The sequence below is a fragment of the Aulostomus chinensis genome, chromosome 12, assembly GCF_037954235.1.
Source record: "Aulostomus chinensis isolate RoL2024-O1b breed Wild chromosome 12, RoL_Achi_v1.0, whole genome shotgun sequence".
Classification (NCBI taxonomy): domain Eukaryota; kingdom Metazoa; phylum Chordata; class Actinopteri; order Syngnathiformes; family Aulostomidae; genus Aulostomus; species Aulostomus chinensis.
Genome location: NC_141331.1, coordinates 18,558,829 through 18,584,783, shown reverse-complemented (window position 1 = coordinate 18,584,783; position 25,955 = coordinate 18,558,829). Strand labels below are relative to the sequence as shown.

The window sequence follows — 25,955 nt, the reverse complement described above, 5'->3', positions numbered from 1 at the left end:
TGTATTAATACATTTTATTTATTTCTGTATTTCTACTTTTTTTTAAAAAATATTTCAGTTTTGCAACATTTCTACATTTCTTCAATTCTCTCATCGAAGTACATGAGATGCGTGTTTGGGCGCTGAGAGATAGATAAATGTTGGGTCATTTGTTGAATAAAGAAGAAAATGAGCCCTTGTCAATAAGACAATGCACCACTGACATGCACATCCAGCCACCCAAGTTAATTACTCATTAGAAAATTAACATTAATTTCATGATTTATGCTGATTGCCCATTTTTTGATGATGTCAAAGCAACAGCATGGATTCTGAATTATTTCTGTAACATTGTTTGATTTAGCTAACAAAAAAAAACTTTTATTAGCATTTTTCAGTTCAGCCCTGCTCCCTAATTGTTTTCATCCACACCTTTTTTGATGTTATTGCTGGATGGTTACTGCATGTGTTATTATGCACATTGTTATAACAATTTTATGCAGTTGCAGCCAATATCGTGTTTACTGCTTGGTTCACTGCACCTGTGACTGAACAACATCAAAAACTATCACTGCAACTTTAAATATTGATGAATATTTCTGGGAAATAATTTTGAAATTGAATTTAAAACAAAATTCTGATTCAACAGCACTGAGCATAAAATCTGGAGGGAAATTTATTAGCCAGGATGCTGAATATATTCAATATGTTCAAGTACCAAACATGCTCACAACACTATATTTTTTTCATTTCATGTTTTGTAAAATGCTAAAATCGTTTTTAAAAAAAAGACCTCAGCGTCCTCAATGGTAGCCTGTTATAAGTATCTACTGATAGACATCTAACCCTCATTAGCCATGACTCACAAGACCAACAAATGTCTTGGGTTTGTGTTTGAGCTCAGATCAGCTGCTGTTTCACCTGAGCGATCAGTTGATTCATCACTTGTCAGAAGCACATATTTGATTAACGAAGCAACTTGGATAAATGTAAGTATACAACTGGATTTGTGGATTATTGTACTGCAGCTTATCAAGTTTCCATTTTTAGCTTATAGTGAGCCAACCCCTAATTCTTATAAATGGGATGGACTAAATATCAACAACACCACTCAAGAAAACTCAGTACGGTTCAACAGCACCACAAATTACAGCCTTCAAAAAAAAACCAACAACAACCCTTTAACATAAATCAACACCTCAATAGATTCAATTCAAACAGAACATAATATCCATGATGAGAACGCCCAGCTAGAATAGCTTTGTTTGAAAATGTTACAAGAATATCACATGCAATGTTCTGGTAATGTTTTTGTTGGGAATTTTTTAAAAATTTGTTCCCAAAACCCTCCTCCTAAAGGTAAAGTAAAATTCTGTTTAAAAAAAAAAACATTCAAAACTTATTTGTTGAGGAAATTAATTATAGTTTGTTCATTTGTCAGCAACATCTCTGAAACATCCTGAAAATGTTTCCATCAAAATGTTTTGTCTGAGTACATACGCAACCTTATAGGAACAATCTGTACCTGTTTAAATCTCCTTTTTTCAGTTAAAAAAGGCTATCAGACCTTGATACCAAGGCTAGCATTGCATACTTTCTTCTCGCCAAATAGTTTCCTGATGCTCATGTCCAGGAAATTAGGTCATAAGTCATTTACCACTGTTAATTAGGGGTTTATGAAGTGTTAACAACTATGGTAATAACACGCTTAGAACAATGTATCAATCCTTTTTGAGGCAATTCTTGTTGTAAATCCTTGTTGTAAAGTGGAACCAAACATTTTGTTGTCTTTAACTGCATCGAGCAGATTGGTTGGTCATAAAACATGCAGAACATACATCAAATTACATTGCAGGTACGTAAATACAGACTTTCTTTGAGCATTCAAATGAACAAATAAAGACCTCCACAAGTTTTAAAGGCATGAACATGGTAAGAGCTGCAGGTCTGCTAACACCGCTGCAAAAACAGGTAACACCATTCACATTTGGATGTTGTGACTATCTGAGCAGTCTAACTGGTAAAACACGTTGCCTTCAGAGCATGCTCAGCTCAATGAGGCGGCCAGCAAACACGCCCAATGTTCCAATGAGACACACAGCCATGAAGACGCACAGGAGGATGTGGTCTAACACCATAGCCACAAACTTCCACTCCTCAGCAGCCTGGACAGAGAGAGAGAGAGACAGAGAGAGAGAGAGGGGACAGCATGTCACGAGAGCAGGACTCAGTGATGAATCATCTTAGAAACATTGTTTTAATGAGAAGCTTTACATTGTTGGATTCTTCATCTGATTTCATGGTTTCTGCAATGTACTTGACACCTTCAATGGCACTGCGGACATCGGGGTTTTTGGTGATGGGAGACTGGTAGGTAACAGCTGACGTCTGGTTGCCAGAGATGTCTGAGATGTCAAAATCACCACCATAGATATTCTTGCTCTGTTTTTCTTTTCCTGGACGCTTCATTGTTGAGAAGAACATGATGTTGGGGATAGTTTCAATGAAGACCTAAGAGAAGAGACAAGCTAACATGAAGCTAGTCTGCCTGTAACCACTAGATGGCGATACTGTACAAAGAATAAAAGAGAAAGCTCCGACGTGGCTGCTGCGTTCTCTGTGCTCACCTTGCGGACCCAGTCAGGCATCGTGTGAGTGCTCGGAGAGCGGTGGTGGGTGTTGATGACAATGACAGTGATGATGATAGAGGCAATGACGAAGACCATGGTGAAAAGCATGTACTTCCCAATGAGCGGCACAGCACTGGAGGTAGAGGGGATCAGCTCCACGATGACCAGCAGGAAGACAGTCAGAGACAGCAGGACGGAGATACTGAGCGTCATCTTCTCACCTGGGAGACACAACAAACCATCCTCACTGCTCTCATGTCCTCATTTGTCGAAAAATCAGCTTGAGACCCACCAGGAAGCTGCTTGGGAGCCAAAATATCTGCGGCTCCCAGCCTGGGGTGTGCTCACCAGGGTCGCAGGATAAAACACAACGGGGATCAATTCCTCTTAAGGCTAAATTACTTATTCCCCCCCCCCCTGAAACAGAGAGGTGGGGTGACATTGTTTTCTGGTCTCCAAAGTCATCAATTACTTTGAAAACTCAGGGGAAATTAAGTAGACTGACCCATATTGTAGGCCTGACTGATAATATTGGCTGATAGTCTATCACAAATACATTTATTTATTTTGGCGCAACATAATTAAAAGAAGAGATGCAAACTTACAACTAATTAATTCCAGGTTTTTTTTTATTATTATTATTATTTCAATGCGCTGATGCAATTTTGATTGATAAAGTTTCTTTTCAACTGCAAAATATCCTTCATGTCTCTGTCAGAAATTTTTGATAACTCCATTACACAGAAAACATTTTCTGATATGTCAGCTTTAATCATATCCAAAATCCAGTATTATTCAAGCTCTAATGATGTTATTATTCAGTGCACTAATGAAGCTCAACTCAAGGATCAAATTTGCTGTTAAAATGTAACTGATCCAACCTCCGTAATATATTTTAGTAAAGTATCTGATAGCCACACCTGAGGGATGATTGAAAAACGTAATATACTGCCTGTCCTAATCAAAACACTGATATCTTACTCCCTTATTTACTTGATGATTTTGAATGTGTTTGCCTTCATCAAGAGAAATTAATAAAACAAGAGGGTAAAATACTTCAGTTCAATTTGCGACAACATGCATTTACTCAATGCCACGGGGGAGAGCTTGTTCTGTCAGTCTGCGACCATTTGTGTCATTTCATCGCAGGAAGTGCACTGCTCATTTATTCAAATAAATCCTATTTGATAGAACAACTGTTTGGGTCTACAAAACCAACAATAGTACAAGTAAACAGATTTTGACACCATTTCGCAATAAAAATGCCAAACATGTTGTTTTTGTTGCTCAGTGGGAGCAGCTCACCCGGGGAGGGTGTATGTTTGGCACCAGCCTCTCTTTCACACCATTCTGTCAGCAGCCGTATCAGAGACCAGGATCAAGTGATGTATTATACATTAAAGCAAAGGCCTGCTTTCAGACGTGACAGCACAGAGGGACTCTGGGTAATGAGGCAGACCTACGCACTGGGAACGAGGCCAGATGTGCACAGGAGCAGTGCAACTTCAGCACCAACCCATACAGGGACCCCGGATATGAATATCCTGAAGGATTTCTACCAGTATACCAGACACATCACAGCGCTAAAATCTGTCAAATATGCAGACGATATGGACCCTTTTTTTTTTTTTTTTGCAAAACATGTCGCTGGATGCTTTTATAGAGCTGTTTAGAACGAGTCCTAAAACTGAAAGCCGGTTTTGCCTTACGACGTGAAATATATCAGCAAATATAACACTTGAGGAGTATTTATACATCTAAGGGTGGTCGCGAACAAGTTTGAGTACTTGTAGACATTGCTGAGGACATTTAACATCCTCAGAGAAGCAGCCTGATGCTTTTTATGTGTTGAAGTCACTCATCTGTGCTTTAGTTTGCTCATAGCATAACAACACAACTTTGGTGCTCTGAAGATATCATTTACAAAATTATTAAGAGGTTATTCGTTGAACAAAATGTGTAAGTACAAACTAATTCACCAAAAAAAAATTTTTCTAATATAATTCAATACCAGATGTTTAAATCCTTTGGCTTTTGGTTGATGGAACCCAGGGTAATGATATCTCTCAAGTTGGCTTAAAAATACATCATCCTTCAGTACTCCGAGTTATAAGATAGTAATAGTACATGTCTTGATAAAGACGATATTTATCTGGCATCCAGGTTAAATGCAGTTCTTTTCCTCCACTTGAAAGATAATTTGAGAATTTAAAACAAAAAAAGCACAGCAAATAATCAACGACACAAAAAACAATCAGACATCTATACCAAACTAGAAATAGAGCATGCATGCCTATCGCAGTGACCTTGACGCCAAAGTATTTTCAGTTCATTCTCATTATTCCCTCAAGACATTCTTGAGATGATGCCAACACAAAGGGATAAGAAGCAGTTAAGTTTCTTTCATAATGTCCTGATGTTACTTTGCTATTGACAGTTAAACAAATAGACATTCATGACTTTAAGTCCCGTGACAGGATGTGGAAGCAGAATCAAACGTACCAGAGTCTGTAGGGAGATAGAAGACCAGTCCAGTCAGGAAGGAGAAGAGCATGCATGGGATGATTACGTTGACAATGAAATAGAGGGGGAGACGCAGCAGGAGGAAGTGGTAGGTGATGTCCAAGTAGGGGGTTTCGGGGCAGCAAGCATAGAACACCTGGTGCTTCCAGCTGCGGAAATCCTTCATTACCCACTCTCCACTCTCCATGAAGTGACTCAAATCAGGACGATCACTGTCCTAGCGAGAAGACGACAGGGATTTAACGTACTTCTTCTTTTCATGAGCAGGAATTTGAGGAATCCATTCAGATCATATTTCTTGCTTATTTCTTATTAAATAACTGCTAACATACCAATTATAAGCACAAATCAGTATGAGCATGTACCATGTGAGCAAATTACCTCTGTGTTAATTTCAAATTTGTCCAAACCTACTTCACCACACAAGTCAGTTTGGTCGGTTTAAGCTGATTCAGATAAAGTAGAGTCTAGACTCTCAGCCATCACGAAACTTGGATCTGCCATCAGGTACAACCCTGAGAAATGTTGACGTTTTTGACGTTCGATTCAAATAAAATGTTTAGGCCTGTGCTTTCGGTTCTCTAGTCATTGGTTAATTTTGCATTTCAATATGGAGGATTCATCCCTCCGTCATTTTTTTTAAAACTTGGGCTTGTGTTCCGATTAAAGTACCATTGTGTAGTTTTGCTAAGCAACAGTGCCCTCTACAGTTACAAGTGGAAAAATACGTGATGCTGGTGCATTCAAACCTACTTATTTGAGAAGCACCATCAGAGTAACACAGAATTATAAGATTATTTGGAAGAACTGATTTTGAGAACAAGACTAGGACAAGGGAAACAAACTTGTTTGAACATGTAGAAACAAGACTTCTGCTTCTAAACTGACATCTGTCATGATTATGATTTATCTCATTACCATGAATATCAATCAATCACAGCAGTTGTTAATGTACGAAAAAATAGGCATCATACTATTTCAGTGCTCATAAGAGAATATATTTTCTTTTCTAAGCCTGATCCTTACACATTCTGTACTGCACAGAATTCCAAGTTGGCTTCCAGTACCTGAAAAGCAGCAACACAAGCTAGCTGGACATTCCTACCTGATCTATGGGGCAAATTTGCAATAAGATGAGAAATGAAAAGTAGCACCATTCTCCTTTTTGTCAAGTATTCTATCAAAATGTTGTTTCAGCAGTTTGTTTTTTTGCCAAAAACACAGCATAATATTGCTTCAACAAACTACATATCAATTGTCCATTATTGACCTTGAGAGGTGATGGTGGATAATTGTTTTGTAGCCAGAGTTAGACGAGTCCAGTCTTAGCTAAGCTACCCTAAGCTAAGCTAAGCTAAACTAAGCTAGGGTGAATCCATCTATCAATTTGCTCATCTCACTATTGGTAGGAATGTGAGTATGAATCTTAACATGTCGTATTCCAGTGAACCAATGAAGAAAATATTGGAATGCAATTACAGGGTTGACGACCACCAAGTTTCCATCGTAAGTCCAGGTGCCCAGCTTCATGCTGCAGTTCTGGAGGTCAAAGGGGAAATGCAGCACAATGATTTCACAGTAGCTCTTGAAGATGGCAGGTGGGTTCCATGTGATCATGCCATCGTACTCCAGCAACACTTTGGTCTCATGAACTATAGCAAAGTCGCCATCAGCACTGCGGGCAGAGAAGACACAAGCAGCACCAACATTGTAATTTCAACATTGATAAAATGTGACATGAGTGCCTGAGGACGGGTTGTTGCTGCTGCTGCTGCTGCTGCTGCTGCTGCTGCACAGCCCAGGCGCTCAGTTGTTTTGGCAGTGGAGCTGGTTGTCAGGGAAAACAGGAGTGTGTAAGACGCAGCATATGGTGTGTGTGTGCGTGTGTGTGCGTGTGTGTGCGTGTGTGTGTGTCTTAAAGAGTCCATATTTAGCCTGATGAAATCTGAGCTCACTGGAGTATAGGAAAGAGTGAAAACATCACTGACAGGTGTGTCACTTGTTTGTAGAGGCTGACTCTGATGACGGAGAGCACATGAGAGAGGGAAACACTCTGGATCAAATATAGCCTGATAACGTACTTGTTATAGAGAACCAGATCAGGCCGCCAAATGTCAGTGGAGGGAACTCTGATCTTTCTGATGCCACCGTAATCCTCTGGGTTCCACTGCAAGTTCACATCTTTCCATTGCTGGAAAAACAGACAACGGAGGTGATGGGAAGTAGTTCAGCGATTAAAAACCAGTGAAAATTGATTTATTTTCTTAAACCAAAAAAACGTTTCAACGTATTCAAAAGAAGGGATAAGATATACTCATTATTTATCAGCACTTATTTCTGCAGAGGTGTTTGATTATAAGATTTTATTCAGCATATGACTTTTACAGATATTATTCAAAACTATTATTTTTTCAAGTGTTTAATTATTCATAGGGATGAAATCTACTACCAGTTTCAGAACAAACCTCTCCTTTGCTCTTTGACCAAAAAACTTTTTTGTAAATCATGAAATGTGCAGCATGCTTACTACAAAACTTTGTATTTATTGCAGCCAAACAATTAGTCAAACAAGTATTCCTAACTCATATCTTGTGAATGTATTTTTTTTAATCATTTCCATATTGTGAATATTAGTGTATTAGGAGCTGAGACCAACAGAGACCTGCTGACCACTAGCTTAGCACAGCGAATGGCAATAGATGGAAGTGTTAGCATGCCTCTGTTAAGAACCCTCAAATTTAAGATGTTCAGGATCTTGGTTTTCATGCAGAAATCATCCTCTCCTATACAAACACTCGTTTTTATTCATCTAAAAGGAACAGTGCACATTAGTGAACGTTTCAGCTTTTACAGCTTTTTTTTCTGTCGAGATATGCTACGGTTAGCTCAATGCTAATTTTAACTCATGGTCTTTGGTAGGTCATCCACTATACTACGATAATACACTACTTAAACACTACACCCATACAGATCATTAAAAACAGTCATTCTTCAAATCCAAATGTAAGATGTGAGCCAAACACAGGGCATGTACCAGTGTGTGGGCACCTGATCCAAGGGTGTCGAGATGATTCAAGATGCTGGTTGGTGATACTGCACAATAGGTCTCACACATCGCACACAACAATGTAAAACAATACATTGCTAATAAATGTATTTGCATGAAGGAATGTACCAGTATAATGAAAAGGAACTATGTACCGGAAGAATGTAATTATAAAGTAAATTTCTATTTTATGCAGTAGTCAGCCATGATTAGTTGCAGCAGTCACTCCTTGACACATCAACTAACTTTGTACTTTGTGGACTGATGTTATAACTATTATATTAATCTATAAATATTATTATAAATAATGCCAGCAAAGACCACTTCAGAGTAAAGTACTACCGCTGACGTTTGAGGTATGCTAACGCTTCCCATCCACTACCATTCATCGTGCTAAGCCAACTAGCTGTCATCTTCCTGTCTGGCTCCTGGGAAGCTGTCATCTTCCTGTCTGGCTCCTGGGAAGCTGTCAAAGTGACGTATTCACCAAAAACTTGACATGTTCCTTTATATGATAGTTTTCATTACATTTTAGGCCAAGTAATGATGTGTTATAAGTTCTTTATGGACTGGGAATACCACCAATGCATGAAATATCTATCCATCTATCTATCTATATATCTATCTATCTATCTATCTATCTATCTATCTATCTATCTATCTATCTATCTATCTGTCTATCTAGATAGATTGATAGAGAGAGATAGATAGATAGATAGATAGATAGATAGATAGATAGATAGATAGATAGATAGATAGATAGATATAGATAGATAGAGAGAGATAGAAATACAAATATATATACTGTATATAGATGTATGCATAGATATATGATTTATTATGTTAACATGCACATGCTGACTAAGCCCTTTGAGACAAACTGTTTGTGAAAACGGGCTTTACAAATAAATAAATATACAAATACACACTTTACTTCATTCAACAAAAAGTGGATCAAACCTGTTTCAGTCGCACATTGCTGCTGACAATTTGGTTGACTTCATCCTGTGGATCCACATCAATGTGTTTAGACAGATGATGACGGTGATGACAGTGGATCTTAACACAGATTGTGTGACACGAAACCTCACCACACTGATGAGCTGGATGAGCTGGAGACCCACAGTGACAACAACTGGGTCCTTGAAGTGATTGACAGGACGGACCACCTTGTTGTATCCTTTGAAGAGGTTTTTAACCAGGGTAGTTTCATCAGCGGACCCCCACACAGCACCTAGTACAAGCAAGACACCGAGCAAGACACAGACATGTGGCAGTCATTAGCAACTGTCATATTCAAACAGTGTAACAACAGCAAATATGACTCACTCATTGTATAGCAAAAATGATTATGTTTCTTTAAGAACATACGATACTCAGTAGGAGTTAAAAATAGAGAGGTGTAACATGGGTGTGAATATATGTTGTGGATAAACATAGGCTAATATGTTGCTTGTTTCTGAAAGCATTTCAGTATTTGTGAGGTCTGAAAACAGCTTTTGGGGCCCAAATTTAGGACCCTGAAAATTTAAATGAATATTTGCAAAAGAATGTCTTAAAACACTTTAAGAGGGAAGGCGGACTTAAGGGCAAAAGTTGAATGAGTTAATTGGTAAAATGCAGGTTTTGGGTTTTATAGTTAAGGTTTAAATAAACATAGTCAGACCAGAATCAAGATGGTATCTGATGCCAACATCTGTAGGTCTTCATCTTGTACAGTCCAGTAATGTTTCCAAATCCGTTCAACTTTTTGAGATACTTTGAGATATCGCAACTTTGTATTTGTTTTAACTGAATGCTGAGTTATTTTACATCGCTGTTGTATTTGTAAGGGTACGGAGACTCTTAAACTGATGTACACTTTACATACATTTAAACTGAAGTTAAATATCGTAAGGCTTGACAATAGGGTTGTGGTTTTTTGAAGAAGAAGAAGATTATTATTATTTCCAGGAGCTCGGTATCCCTCTGATGAAAATGCAACATATATCATCATGTTGTTCTCATGTTTTTGGAAATATCAACCATTCCATTAAAAATAGGTCTTCAAAATCAATGATCAAGATTATGATCAAGATGATGTCTGGAAGCTAAAATGTTTCTCTCAATAATTTCACATGGACTGAATGAATTTTATGGAAATTTCTCATGTGTCCAGAAAAAAATGTAGTTCAAAGCTTCATCATGTCAGTGGCCTAGTTTTCAGGATTTAGGATCTGCTATTTGATCCACATTAGCTTCAAAAGTTATCTTTAGATACTATCTTTCTACCAGATTAAATCAGAAATTGTTTGTCGTTGTTCGAGATCGCTTGTTACCATCAAAAAAAACGATGGCTGGAATTGAGATCCTCATAAATATGTGCCTGGAATGATCATTGTGTTTGATTTTACAGTGCATTTCTTATATTTTCAGTGTCTGTTTGTAGATTAAAAGTGTCGGTATTGCTTTAAAACATGTAATGGTATCCGGGGTTGTTAACCGAGATATTCCTATGCTATTTCCACTACGTATATGTCACGAGCAAGAGCAGGATCCCCTTTCAATTTCCAGTCGACCTTGAAAGGAAGGACATTTCAGGGTAGAATGTCGGGACGCTTGAACGATCCTCAAGACATTTATTTCACCAACCTATGGAATTGGCTGCTACATAATTATGCAGGGGACACGACATGCTGACTGACAGGCAAAAGATTGGAAAGTAAAAATAAAAGGACTACACATGCCCTTGTCAATCAAAGAGACAAAAAAAAGCAAGAATCACTCATTAATTTTTGTTGTTAGAATTGGATCACGTTAAAAGGAACTGACAACAAGACTTCTCCCAGTGTTTACTTGTTGTTTATTCAGACTCCTTGGGATTTTTAGAAAGACTAATTCAAGTAAAAACACCCATTTTCACAGTTAATCTGCACACACATGATTATTTTTTTTTTAAATAAGCTCTTACCTGCTAGAATTACAAGATGAAAATTTAAAAATACAGTATTCATTCTTGCCAGTGCACCCAAGTCATCCACAGCCAAGATCCAGCTTCAACACGTTGTCCGTTGACCACCGGATAATTAAAAAGGTTTGACCCACCTAAAACATTCTTTCAGCACTGGCGAACAACTCAGTGTACAACCTCCAAGCTCTCCATTGGCAGCCTTGTTGTTATTGTCTGACAGCGGATGTGAGTGAGTAGCTGCCAACCCTTGTCATTTGAGAGGGCCACATTCTTTGTCGTCTGTTATAAGATCAACATACCAGAGTAATCCGTCACTAAAATATACTATCATGATCTTGGCCTCCTAGATGCAGACACACCATATGTCGCTGCTCTCGTGCTGCGCTTGCAGCCATTATTAATTATTAATGCAGCCCCCCCCCCCCACAACATGCTGAATATATAAATCTTTGAAAATCAAGAGGATTTTTTTCCACCTACAGATATGACATTTTCTTTTTATCAATTGAAAGGTTTGGATTGTTGCACATCAAGACTCGGTGTCAGCACACGACCTTGGAAACAGTTGCCGACACCTCATCAGCTCCTCGCATCTCCTTCATTTAGAAACGTTCAGATTTACGTTCCAAACCGGTGCCGTGTGGATCTGCTGAGGAAGATCATGTGATATGACGGGAAGCTCCAGATAAGATACTGACACTAATTTGTTTGAATATTTTTCTTGGTTTGAGAGAGGCAAAGGCAGACTACACACATTTACTTTGTAGAAATCAAAAAAAAAAAAAAAAGTTGAAATGACTTGGTTTTCTTATTTCACAATCAAATCAACCCAAATGTACACGTGAACACATTGAAATCACGAGTCTGATGATTGTATTAAAAAAGAAAGCAACAGCCCCTGGGACATTCTCTGTAAAAACTGAATATTATTGTAAAAAAGTCAGGAACGTAGTTAAACTATGGGTATTTTACAGTACACGTACAGATATAAATCGATGTGAATATCTTGGTTTTTAATCATGATCGTTGGACACAAGTTGTTGTTGTTGTTGTTGTTGTTGTTGTTGAGGCAACGTTGCTATATGGGTGGAGTCATGACACTGCAATTTTCTGTTTTGGTTTCCGCGCTTATCAAACTCTACTATACTTAAAAAAAAAAGTATATGTGTCATAACATTAAAAAGTTGGTGGTGAGGAAGCGTTTGAAATTCAAGATGATGGAACTCGAGATGACAAGTTGAGGTCGTTTTTTTAAGGACTCAAAGCGATAACTTTTTTTCCACACAAAGTCACAGCTGCTTGTCTTTCAAATTCCATCAACTTAATATTCTGTGGCAATCGGGAACCCAAATTTAAGTTATACGAAAAAGGTTTTTTTGTTTTTGTTTTTTTTTTTTACAGTGTAAGACATTTTTAACTACATAATAAAGAAGCTTCAAAAAAAAATTCTACGAGCCATTAAAAGGGAATGATGATGTCTTGTTGTAACGTTTTGAAAGCAGTGCTTTTACGTCACCTCAAAGTGAATGCTAAGCTAATTTTAGATGATTCACACATGTCGGCAGCAGCACTGTGCCTGCTGGAGGCCAGGTGCTACAGCCACGTCTCCCTCCTGGGCTCTGTGACGGGTCAGGCAACTCAATTTCCTCACATCCCTGATCCATTCAATCAGCCAGTCACTCAACCAGCAGCCTCATTCATCTCACTTAAGGACAAATGACCATTTTGGCAATGTCTGAATTAAGAGAGATTTGTCCCAACCCTCCCCCGCTCTCGTTCAATTCACACCGTGTATTTGAACTTTCTCCGAGTCTGTCATGTAACTCCAGACGAGCCATCATTGTATCTGCTCGCTCAACCTCCCGCTGTCCCGCACTGCCACTTTGCTTTCTCTCCCGTGTTGATGACGATGTTTTGAAGTCTCACACTGTGATTCTGCTCTCTGGATAAACGCGAGCTGTGCGTTATATCTTCAAGGATATCAAATAAAATGTTCACTGAATCTGAATGAATGTGTCTATATGTGATATCTGCAGGGCGCAGATGAAAGCTGGACAACATACTCCATGTTTATGCCTCAGTGATGATTAATAAGAGGATTAGAGTTTTCAAAGAAGAGCTTATGATGTGTGAGGGATATGGTTTAGGCGATGGACAGCATTCTATTTAGTCACTGGGAAAAAAAAAATCTCTTTCCTTTATGACTTCACCTTTCTCCAAATTTGAAATATTTCAGACCACTTAAGAATTTGTCAAAATAGAGAGAATAAGTGTTGATATAGATCTTGGAAACATACCGATGTGGTGTTTTAACGTGCACTGAAACCTCACTGCATTTTTACAATATTTTTCAATTCAACTGCTGAAATTGTCATGGTAATGCACTTTCTAAGTAAAATGGTGAAGTGCAATGACTACACAGCCATTTAGTGTGCAAATATACAGAATGAACTCTTCTATTTCACACACTTCACTTAGTATTTCTTTTTATACCCACATTTTGTATTCAGGTCCTGCAGGAGGAAAAACATTACCATTCAGTCAAGAGAGAAAGGTCAGTTATCTCATGGATCACGGCTTCTCAAATTTGGTCTCATTACTGTGAATAAGGCACATCCAGCACAGACAATACATTACTCATGCATGGTCTTATCGTAGCATCTGACTGAGAGATGGAGAGAGGTTGACCGCTTTATTGCTGTGCTTTACCTTCTCTCACATTTGTAGACGATGGTGGGATATATATTTAAAATGGCTGATAATAGCGGGGGAGGCTAAACAGCTGAATGGAAATCCAATTTTGCCACACAATCACCAGAGACAGGTTTGAATTTGGCTCACATTAACTGAATGTGATGTGGTCACAAAACCCAAGTGATTAAATGTCAAGCAGTGATTGTGTTTTGTGTGTGTGTGTGTGTGTGTGTGTGTGTGTGGGGGGGGGGGGGGGGGGTTCAGTTGGAAATTTGAAACTCAAGAACCTAAACGCAAGGAATGGATGGACATGAAGCTACAGGACATGCAACTAGATAAAAACAACAGATTTAACCTGAAATCCGATGGACTAAATATGCTGCAGCTAAGAAACAATCACTTCTTTGAGGTCTAACGGAAAGCGTGAAACAGGGATCGTATGATGAGCAGCCAATGGCTGTGCCTGACTCGTTCTTAGAAAGAAATCCCAGTTGGTAATTAAACCTAAAATTCATTTATTTAACATGACAATACTCACAGAGAGAGCTAGTAATTAACAATCTCCTGAGTGCATACAGCAGCGCTGCCTTAGGTAATGTGAGTTTGGTTTTAGTCTCGCAGAGAATCGGTGTGACGGATGTGTTGTTAAAGGAGTTCCTGCATGGTCACATGATATCGAGCTTTCAGGCACAATCTGTCATAGTGAATGTGAGGGGCTACCATGTCTGCCAGCGTCGTCTCACAGCCGCAAACAAAACGTTCATGTCACATTATTTTGGTTCTAATTTAAGTTTAAATATGGCATCGTTCTGCAGTTCTCTTCTCATCAAAAAGCACAAGTCTCCCTGATTGGTGTGGATTCTGCTGTCAAAACTACATTGGTAACAGTAAATTGACTAAGATGCGATTCAAGACAAAATTTCAATCAAAATCAGCTCCCTAAAAAAAAGAAAAAGAAAAAAAAAAGTACCTAGACTGAAACAGAAGTGCTTTACTCTGACTAAGATCAAACCAATATTCTTTTTTGGTCCAACTCTTGATTAAATAAAAACAGGATGAAGAGGACTAAATATGATACAAAAGGAACAAGAACATTTCACACGATGGACTTAAAAAAGAGACTAGATAAAGAAAGACAACGACAACATCTCCACCATCGTTGCAGCCGTTATAACTACATCTTTAAAATCAGTCTATTAATATGCTGTAACCCGGAACAGACCTTTTTTGTAACTATTATTCATACATTTGTCAGTGGTGGATTTTTAATAGCACCAGGATGGTTTTCTGGGACTGACTAAATATTAACAATGGCGACCGTTATAAGGGAACGTGTCAGCCGGCACGGTGGTGTGACAAATAGATGTGTTTTTGGACAACAATGGAGGTCCACACGAGGGAATAGGCGATATCAGGGTGTTTACACTGGCAACACTGGTTACTGAGGTATATTTAAACATTAGCTTAGGGCTTTTCATGAGATCTGTTGTGAAGAAAAAAAAATATATATATACAGTATAGTATTTCCTGCCTTTTCTCTACAGAATATAGATAAATGGAAGAAGTTCATGTGTGGTTTCAAAGGCAGCATTGCTGCAGATGTGACTGTTTTCTGTAATGAGACACAAGCTTTATAAATAGTAGGTGCTAAAACATGCAATAATTAACATTTTGATATCCATCGGGAATTAACTGACAATTTGTTAAACACAGAGGGCAGCTGTAGAAGCAGTTTTCACCCCAAAAGGTTATTTTTTTCTTTCAAATGCTCACAAAGAGGTTGACAAAGATGTGAGCAGCAAAAGTCTCCAAAAATTGAAGTTTAAAGAGTACATCAACCAGGATAATCTATGTTCATTTAATCTGCTGTGAGCTTGGTAATCCACAATATTTTTCATTTGAGCAGTTTTGCTGTAGTGTAGCCATCAGCTGCTTTTCGTTTCAGGCTAAATATATGTGTCTGGTTCCTTCTGCATTCTGGAGACACAGAAATGGGGGGGGGGGGGGGGGGGGGTATCTCTTAGCCCTGAAGACGGCTACTCATGAGTACTTGAAAGGCAAGAACCCCTTTTTGAGTGACTTATCTCTGTAGCCCAAACGAACGTTTCTGAAAAAAGTAACATTTAAATTTGCTGGTCCTGGGTTTTTATTTATTGATAATCAACCCATTCTTTTTAACATGAATTGCCTATTAAACACATATTGATTGTGGTTTGTAAGCTCTACTGATCTATTCAATTCTGACAAGTGATGTGATTTGTGTGTGTGTGTGTGTGGGGTGGGGGGTATATTGCGTTTTACTGCTGGGTGTGTGAACTGTACATGCATTGGTGCTCCGTGCGAATTAAATTCCTAAATAAACTTCCTTGAATTGAACTTCAGTTTGCACGCTGTTGTTTTTATGACGGTGATACGAGTGAATCATTCAACAGAGTTTTTCTCAGGTTTAATAAATTAAAGTGATCATGCACAAGTTGTGTACAAATCATCACGCTGAAAATCTGAATTCACAAATAATGCTGTTTATCGCACAATAAAAATGTTATGGTCAGGCAAACGCACCAGTGTGTACACATCGACAGGAAAGTCTCAATCAACAAAGTGATAAAAAAATACAGCATCATAAAAAGTACTTGGAGAAAAAAAATCAGTAGCTTATTTTTACTCCCAGCTATACAGAGTTTCACAGAAATAAATGTGCATCAGGCAGCTGGGAAAGTGGACTAGCACTACTACAGCACAGACAAAAGCACAGCGCTACACAAATCTTTCCACATGCTGAGATACAACTACAAAGCAACAAAGACCTGGCACCATGCATGCTGGCCTGTCAGCTCCTGAAAAATCCCCCGACAAAAATGGGGAGACATACGTACAAGTGTAAGGTTCATCTCCACAACGAGTGCATCAGAGGATAGTCCATACACAGGGCTTAAAAACAAAAAAATCAATGTACAAACGATCCTCAAGTCTTTACACAAAAGCATGATTAGAGAGCTTTTCTATAAAAGTCCTGATCTGTGTTTAGAAGAGCACGTCTCCTTTCTTTATGAGCAGCTCCACAACCTGTCTCTGGTAGCGGATGTCGTTGAGTGCTGTCATGGCGTCGAGTTGAGGAGCTCGCATGAGGGTGGGCCCAAAAACAATGGCGAGGTTCTCTGCGTTCATCAGGTTGAATTTCTCATTTTGTGCAACCCTGAAATACGTTAGGAGGTCAGTTTTAGTAGTTTTCGGATGTGGTGACTGAACTCAACAATTAGGCATTCAGGTGCTCATGAGATTAACATTTTTGCTCACCGTCTTAAGTGTGCTATGAGGTACTTGAGAGTTTCATTGTGTGATGGCGGCAGCAGAGCGAGAGCCTCACGGAATGCTTCCAGCTTCTTCTCTGGCTCTGTGAGCTCTGAAAGGAGCATAAATTCAAGAATCAATGAAGGTATTTCCTGAGGGGCGATAAAAGCCATTAGTCTCTGAGAGGAAGTCTGCAGACATGCTGCTTCCTGCAAATTGTAGTTCAATATTCATTCAGGACTGGTTTTAAAAGATATAGGTCGATTCCAAAAAAGTCTGCCCTGTAAGGTCAGATATCGTCGCCTTCTGAAAATAATTGCCCGAGTCATTTTTTAAAGTTTTTCAAACATAAAATACTGGAGACTAAAACATCACGAGGAGTTGTTGAGGCAAAAGAAAATTGTCCAAACAGGATGTTTGTAAGTGGGGCAAATTAAACATCAAAACTGATATCAAAGTCGTACAAAAAACAAGGACAGAGCCTCAATTTCAGCAATTTATTTTGGCCATCAAACAAAGCACGCCAATGTTTGGCAGTAACTCTTCTTCCCAGTCATGTGACTCAACCACTGTATGATCACTTGGCACTACTATGACATTCCTGCCCTGGTGAAGCCAAGAGTGCTGCAGGAATGACATTTTTTTTCAAGGTTAGCATCACCGTCTTTGACCCAAACCCAGTGAGATTTTTACACAGGATTTTGGATTATTGCACTAAAAAGGGCCCTATTGCAGGCAAATGTTCATGAGATTTATGCTTTTTTTTTAAATTTATGCATCACTTTGTGTTGTATGAATTGGGGAAACTGCTATATACGGCATATACTTGCATGCTCTTTTTTTTCCAATCAATTTTTTGGTGGGTGGTGAGTCCAGCTCCTCCTCTTGCTTTTAATAACAACAGAGGATTAATAGGGGATGTGCAGTTCAATAATACTACCCAGGATTGAAATAGATTTTGCAAAAATAATACTGAATGCAAAGTCTCGTTTGGAAACATTTGTGCGTCTGACTAATTTGACTTACTAGCAGCCTCGATGAACCTGGGGTAAGCGTCGTATGAGATGATGGGAACGGGCAAATCCCTGAGGTACAGTTTCAGTGCTCCCGTGATGATATTGATGTCTTCATAGGCGTTCGCTGAGATGTCTGTCTTCTCACCAGCTGTGATGAACAAAAGAAAAGCAGACTGAAAAGGTGGCTCACATCACAACGAGTATAAAGAGATTGTGTTACTCCAGATAGAAAGAAGTTTTTTTTTTTTTTTTCAAAGTAGCTGCTATCATCTGCCTGGCCTGTTTTATTTGGACGTTCCTTCAGTTATGCTGGCCTCTCAGATCAGGTCATGGCCTACTTGTGCTGGCAGACTGAACATCACAGCGCTGTGAGCTGGAATGACACTGTCATGGATGATCTCCCACATGCGGATCTGGGAAAGAGTTTAGCCCACTGCTGCAGGGTTTCTCTTGCAGTTAAAATTCACACTGCACTGGGCCAAGACATTCTCATTCTTATTAAGTCCACCACTGAATCCCAACGAGACAGAGGGTTTCACAGATATATTTAAGATGGAGGGAGTATCTGTCTGTGGTTTGTATTCCCTGAAGTACCTCCTGTCAACACTTCGAAACCCTGCATGACAGGGACACTTCCGACCCCCAGATGGACCTTAATCCTTCATAAATGTGTCAATTCTTATTAATCTGAAATGATCTGCGCTTCTCCTGCATGTTTAATCACGCTATGTCAATCTTGCTGTTTTCAGCTGACAGACCAATGTGAAACATGTACAGGAACAGGAACCTTTGTCAAACGCTATCTTGACATCTTCGACCGAATCACTGAATCCAGATATCCTGTAGAGGCCCTCTGACTTCAGCCCTGGAGGAACAGATGTGAAAGGGAAAAAAAACTTTCAGGCAATGCAAGGGTTGGCAAGAAAAATTCACCTGCATACATAGCTGTGATTAATAAACTCTGTTAAATATGCATAAAGAATTAAGGGTTAAACATGCACACAAAGGAGCAACATGGGCAGATGCAAATAGTTTCATGCATCAGTGGGCAAAATAATAAGACATAAATCAAAGTTACAGACATAGAGGGCAGACAATGAGCTTCCTGCATAGCTGGATGGTTTAACTGAAACGCAATCAACTAAGGCAGCAGGAAACACCAATGTATTCCTCATTACACGTTTACAATTACCAGAAGCCTCATCAGTCCACTCAGTCATACCCCCCAGAAAATCCACTGACACCTCAGCCCGAGCCGTAGTTATGCTATATTGCTTTAAAATGAGAGGACAGCTGTTTTATGACAGGCTTCATAAATACAACAAATGGTATGTTCAGGTTTGAGAGCCTCCCAATCAGACAGGACTGGAGTGGTCCTGTTATGAAATGAACACCAGATGATCTGAAGCACAGTTTTATGTCGTCACTTCCCTACTATAATTTTTTTTTTCCTGCAGATTTGAAAAACCTGACATTATATTTATGGTTTTGCAAATGCAGAGGAAGAATTCAACCCAGGACCGAATGAACCGTTTGATTACGGTTTAAAAGATCCGTGAGGTGAGAAAAAAAATCAATTAATTAGCGAGATTCAAAGTCCAAATATCAAACTGCCACGTGTAATCAATCACACAAGGTCGATCAGATATTTGCCCTGTCAGTCTATTGGTTCTGACAGGCTATTGATCTAAGAAATAATAATTAAAAAAAAAGCATTTACATTTCTAAAATTGTAAGTGCCGCACATCGAGTAGCTTCATCAAGGAAAAATACAAACGTTAAAAATAACTGCTGCATTCGAAATAACATTTTGAAATTACAGAGGAAAACAAACCATAATCATTCAGAAAGGTTCATAAGGAAATAAGAAAATTGCAAAAAATGACTAAATGCTACAAATTCATTAACTCTTGAATGAGATTCAGTTAAGTTTTCGGTTGCTTTTAGGGTTCAGTTTATCTTCACTCAGTGATTTATATATTTATCTATCTTATGATGGCAAATCAGACTCTAATTATTCAATTATTGGCGCATGATTGTTTACTTAGTTTCATTTATATCTTGGAGACTTACTCAGCCCCCCCCCCCCCCCCCCCCCCCACACACACACACTAACCTCTTGACTCAATCTCTCTTATACACATGTCCACCACCATGGGTCGTGCCGTGTTGTAAGCTTTCACCAGGGTCGTGAGGTCACAGCTGTAGACTTTGCGGATGTGTCTCAGGTTCGGCTTGCAGTCGTTGGCCACCAGAGACGAGCACTGCTTGTGGACATTCAGGCCACAGTCTGTATGATGAGAGGGACACAGGAGCGTTAGCTAAGAACTAAGAAACATTTAGCTTTAGCTGTAGCACACTCGTTTGCTGACTTTGCCAACCAGACTATTACAATGAGAAATGGTTTGGCTGCTGTGTGAAGTCACGTTTCAAGATAAACTGTTTTAATGTGACTTTTTGCTTTTGACGAGCAAACAAACAAACAAAGGTAATGAGACCACCTGCTCTTTCTGCCACATGACATTGAAGTCTCCTTGCATGCTATAAATAACAATACACACATCTGGAGTGTATTGTAATCTTGTACAATTATGAACCCAAGTACACATCATGAATAATAACATTTGTGTCTTTGAATTAAAATTTTTAAAATATGTTGGGGATTAAAACAACTCACAGGAGGATTGATGTAATTCCATAGGGGGAAAATCTGATTTTGATGTTTTTTTTTGTTTGTTTGTTTGTTTTTGTGTATGAAAGCTTATTTTAGCTCCTAATGGTCTTTCCGGATGCACCTCACTGGGTGTTTAAATCGCATATTAGTGGGAAATTGCAGTGTTAAGAGGCCCACATGGTGTTTTGTCTTCAGTCACAGTGGATACAGCCGGGAGCACAGCTGTTTGAGGGCAGGATTCACCTTGTTGGGAACACAGGAGCCTGTGGAGAGCAGATGCAGCCACAGAGACTCTGGTCCTGCTGCATGGTGGGAATAAGGGGAAAATACTGAGGCCTGGAGGAGGGACAGCGCTGCGGCGGCGTGCTCTGTTCTTCTTCAAACCCAAGCTCAAACACAATGACTGTGGAGGCAGCAATTCAGTCGCTGCGGGCTACACTAGACCTAGTTTCCCAGACTAAAATGGGGCAGCACTTCTCGCTCTTAGATCTTTTGAGCCTCCTCAAGTTGAAAGGTTTTTATCTTGACAAATACTTTTCTTCCCCGAAACATAAAAAATCTATATTGCAATCCCCCAGAAGAATTGGTACCTTTTAATTTTATATTCAAAATGCTTTTTTTTTTTTTTTTTTTTGCAGAGAACCTCAGCCGTTATTATGATTAATATGGGTCCCAGGAGAAATCCAGGCAGCCTGCATTTGTATGCGTTGATGCAGAAATGTAATTACCTTAAAAGATTATTCTCTTAAGGATATGTGGCAGGCAGAATAATAGAGGACTGTCAGCAGACATGTCTGCTGCATCACGAGTGTCCACCACTGGTCCCAGGTGGGGCGGTGAGGGTGTGGCAGGCATCGAGGGGACACCAGGAGACGGGGGATGCTGCTTTCCTGCACTGTCAGCTCTTTTTCTGTTGCTATGGCGAGGAGGCTGCAGCTCTGCCTCTAAAAGGAGGTTTAATGGTGGCTGGTTGCTAATTTCTGTCACCGTGTCTCACCTCTACTACACTGTCTGGTTTCTCCACCAAGTATTTAAGCTGGATAGAGGTTGAGCCGTGTGACCCAGCTCTCCAGTTGAAGCCACTGAATTTTAATGTGTGCGGAAACAGAGCTCCTTCCCCACGCTCTGAGCTCTGCACCTCATTAAAGAGACATGCCAGCTTTGTTTTCCTTCATGGGCATGATGGGATGAGGCTGGGGGGGTTGTACTCTGATGAGGAAATGTGGCACAACAAGCACAAGCAGGGGCTGGCTCCCTGGCACTGGGCCAAAAACCAGTTCACACATACAAAAAGAAAAAGGGGAGGTGGAAGCGCATTTTTGGTATGCAAATGTGAGCATCATGTGAGACTTCGATGCCCTAGATTCTGGTAGCTGTGGTCGAGTACGAAAGAATGGCAGCACAAGAGTCTATACAGATAGACTCTGAACATATGCGTCTATAATTTGATAGTTGTCAGCTTTCAGAATTGTGATTTATTAATAATTAATGTCTGAACTCCCACGAATATGTGTGACACACTTTGTTTCATCAATAAAATATCAAAGACACACATAAGACTATATTATAGCAACTACTGTGAGTTGGGAGACACATTTTAACAACAGCCACAGGAACAGAAATCTAACAATGAGCAAATAGAACAGAACCATTTAGGTGCTAATTCATTAAAATTAAATATTGTTGTGAATTTTTGTTGGATATTAAAAAAAATATGTCCATGAAATGAAGCATTTAATGTCGTCATGTATTCATAAAACTACAGGCTATATTTGTCAGTTGCTTGATACTGTAGTTAACCTTCCTGCAATACAGTACAGCTAATGTTCATCCATTAAAAGCCTGGAAGTAGAAACACAGACAGCCTTTGTGACTGTAATGACAACAAACCGGATGTGAAGAAGCCCTGAGCAAAAGCACAAGAGAGAAACAAGAATAACTCATATTTCAAACTCCCCCTCCGGTCAAAAATGAATTTTCCTCTCGTTCCCATGTTTGAATTTTGGAGATTCAGCTCTCGAATGATGTTTGTGTGTTTGAGTTCAACAGTAGAAGGCTGATTTCAAATTTATTAAGTTTATTTTTCATTTGAGAAGAGGAGGAAGAAGACGAGGTGGTCCTGTAAACAGGATTTGTGACATCACAAATATTTCTGGAAATGGTTGCTGGTCGAAAATTCAGTTTATACAAATATAATGTAGAACTTTTAAGCCTCCAGTACACAAACAGTAAGAATGGCCTTTATTTAGAAGTAAGAGGCATCTTTTATCTAGCAAGATATTTGTATAGGAATATAATCTGGATTTTCTAATGAGGAAGATGACCTTTGAGGATTTTCGGGTGATTATAATTGTTTTTCTGGATGAGGGCATGAGGCTTGTAGTATTTTTCATGAGTAATTTTACATAGTGTTGACTGTGGCTTTAAAACTCACATTTATGCTGTTTGGATTGATGTCTTCATTCGCTAACCCAATCAAGAAAAAAAGTAGGTCAAAAAAAAAACAAAACGTTGCAATGTTGACCAACAGATCTGTTACATCACAGCTATACAGCCCTGATTTTATTCTGTTATACAACCCCTAATCCAGTGTTGGGATTTTAGATTAAATCCCAATAATCCAGCTCCAGATGCGCTAAAAACCAAGTAACCCATATACACTATTGTTCACTTCAAGCTAATGCTGTGGCAGTAAAGTTGTGTACCTGCACATTTGACCCCCTGAGCCATGAGTCCCCACATGAAGCTGGCACAGTGTTCACACCAGTGAGGCCCCCGGAAGGTATGGACCTACGACAGAGAGGAGGACAGTGACACACATTAGTGATGAAGAGCAGTAGCAGAGAGAGCGAGAACGGCGGGGAGCTGCCGCCACGGATACCCTTTCTTTAACAAAACAGGAGTCTGCCATCTTAAATGAGGCTTAGAAAGAAAGGGATCTTCTGGAGGAAGGATTGTTGATTAAACTGAGGCTGTGGCATCTCGGCGCAGTTGGATGTAACAGAAGGGCAAAGGGACAAGGTGGCAGGGAAGGTTCTAGCAGGTAACAACAGCCCAGCCAATCAGGAAGGCCTCTGGGAGCAAGAGGCAACAACTCTACAGCAGCAGGATCGTAAAGACTCACTTTATAACCCCCAACAATCATCACTATGTTACTGCGACAATCAGGCGCCATTGATGGTTTGCACATTAGCCTGGACTGTTGACATTTCCTGTGGCGTTCAAATCCCAATTTTGTTTGAGACATCACCATCTATTTATGATGAAAACCACCAATGATGCCTGCTTGAATGAAAGCATTTCCCAATGAATAATTTTTGTTTGAAAATGTTCTCACATATTTGAAACGAAGCCTTGCCAAGTACATTTATCTAATATAAGTATCATTAAACTTAATGTAAGTCAGAGTCACTTAACAAGTAGCACCTCATTCCAGTAAAGAGGCTTGTTTTTAAGATGCTATCATATTAAGTCACACTGCAACGGCAGACTGTTTAACTCAATATAAACAATACACACTTTCAGTTATATTTGCTCCTGATGTTGAAAAAAATGGTGAAACTGACTCGTTAAAATCTCTTGAAATGAGACGATGACGCCTGAAAAACAAGCCCATTTAACCAAGATGATATTTGTGAGGTGAGGGTGTTTTATTTTTTAAGAACAATGAGAATTTTTTTTTAATTTCTACAAATTAGGCTACTTTATTCGTCAAGACTGTTTGCGGTAGGAATCGTGCATCACTGCTGTGTAATATCATCCCAGGGTTTGGATTTTGACAGCTTTATCTACTCTGTGATACCTGAAATTTTCAACTACTCCTTTCTCAGGCTGGTGGGGGTTGAAATGCAGGAATATTGAAATGCAACTCTCAGCAATAGAAGAGAACAAAGAGGCAGAAAGAGAGTGGAGAGCATCGTCATTTGCTGGTAATATTCCTCTTCCTGCTCTCAATCCCATTAAACAGCCAAACAAGGGGAGTGGGGGCCAAACAGGCACACACTCCTGCACTGTTTCCCCACTCCATCGTCCTAATCTCTCCATCTGGTGCTCAAGCTAACAGCAGACCACCCAACAGATTTTCTTTTCACTGGATAGAACCTAAACAGGCATCCCATCTCCCTCAAGGGGAGCATCAGAAGCTGCTCTCTGGCCACACAGGATGATACAACACTCGCCAGGGCTCTGTGTTCAGTCTCACCTTGAAGTTGTGGACTTTCTCTGATTTTGTTGTCCGGTCACTCTCCTTCAGTGAGGCTCTGCGGACCAGTGAGGTGAGCTGTGAATAGGCGAAGAGTTTAAGCGGCTGCCAGAAAGTGGCAGAGGGTTTTTCTGGCCCCATCCTCATTCCCAGAGCTGCTGCCAGAATATCCTCCTGATTGGCCTCTCGCTTGGCCTTCTGCACCAGGGACTTCTCTTCCTTGTGGACATCGTAGGATTCTTTAGACGGCATTCTGCTGCTGTGCTCGCCCAGATCAGAAGATGAAACGAACCCAGAAGAAAAGTCCAAACATTAAAGGAAAACTCCTCGATGCTCACTGCAAGTCCACATCAAGCAGCATTGTTCCTATCAAACAGAGACACCACAGCTAATTCAAGAGTGAAAAGGGGAAGAAGAGTCAAAAACAAAATCAACAGTATATCCTCTCTTTCAGCAGTGACAGGAGATCAACTGGAGCCTGTGTAAGTGGAGAGCAAGGTTTTAAACCAAAGAGGAGCGGCGCCAGGTTCTCATGTGGTTCTCTGGGAGCGTGTATGCAGATAAGATGAGTGGTCGCACTAATCCTCTCCTCCCTGTGCAGAGCTGATATCCTCCCTGGAACAGAGACACCACACTGTGTTTGGATGCTGTCAGGGCAGGAAGAGTGAGGAGGGGGAGTACGGGGGCGGACCCTATAGTAGTCACAGCAGATTAAATGGATCCCAGCAGCCAATAGCTGCACGCCTTATAGTGGCAACTGCCCCGCCCCCCACACAACCGTCTCCATCAGATATCCAAGCAGGGGAGCTGAGGAGGGAGTGTCAGAGAGTGGGATGATAATGAGCCATGAATGAGTCATATATTAGGAGTGGGCCACAGTCGGGGGAACGCACGACAGCAGTGGGCCGTTAGAGAGACGGGCTGTTTTCAAATCATGCGCAAAACTGGTCA

The 25,955-nt window shown here is 39.8% G+C and overlaps 2 protein-coding genes across 2 annotated transcripts; both read right to left on the bottom strand.

Moving 5' to 3' along the window:
- Nucleotides 1-656: 656 nt before the first annotated feature.
- Nucleotides 657-11,254, bottom strand: LOC147252363 (acetylcholine receptor subunit alpha-like). Its single transcript, XM_086221299.1, has 9 exons — nucleotides 11,129-11,254; nucleotides 9,270-9,412; nucleotides 9,139-9,183; nucleotides 7,214-7,323; nucleotides 6,612-6,807; nucleotides 5,112-5,349; nucleotides 2,607-2,830; nucleotides 2,254-2,490; nucleotides 657-2,144 (listed from the first exon to the last, which is right to left on the bottom strand). Exons 1-9 carry the CDS (start codon nucleotides 11,169-11,171, stop codon nucleotides 2,016-2,018), a joined length of 1,365 nt encoding a protein of 454 aa, XP_086077425.1. The 5' UTR covers nucleotides 11,172-11,254; the 3' UTR covers nucleotides 657-2,015.
- Nucleotides 11,255-16,253: 4,999 nt separating this feature from the next.
- Nucleotides 16,254-25,675, bottom strand: chn1 (chimerin 1). Its single transcript, XM_086220638.1, has 7 exons — nucleotides 25,005-25,675; nucleotides 23,509-23,593; nucleotides 20,246-20,419; nucleotides 18,917-18,994; nucleotides 18,140-18,277; nucleotides 17,120-17,225; nucleotides 16,254-17,018 (listed from the first exon to the last, which is right to left on the bottom strand). Exons 1-7 carry the CDS (start codon nucleotides 25,254-25,256, stop codon nucleotides 16,847-16,849), a joined length of 1,005 nt encoding a protein of 334 aa, XP_086076764.1. The 5' UTR covers nucleotides 25,257-25,675; the 3' UTR covers nucleotides 16,254-16,846.
- Between the last annotated feature and the right edge of the window lie 280 nt (nucleotides 25,676-25,955).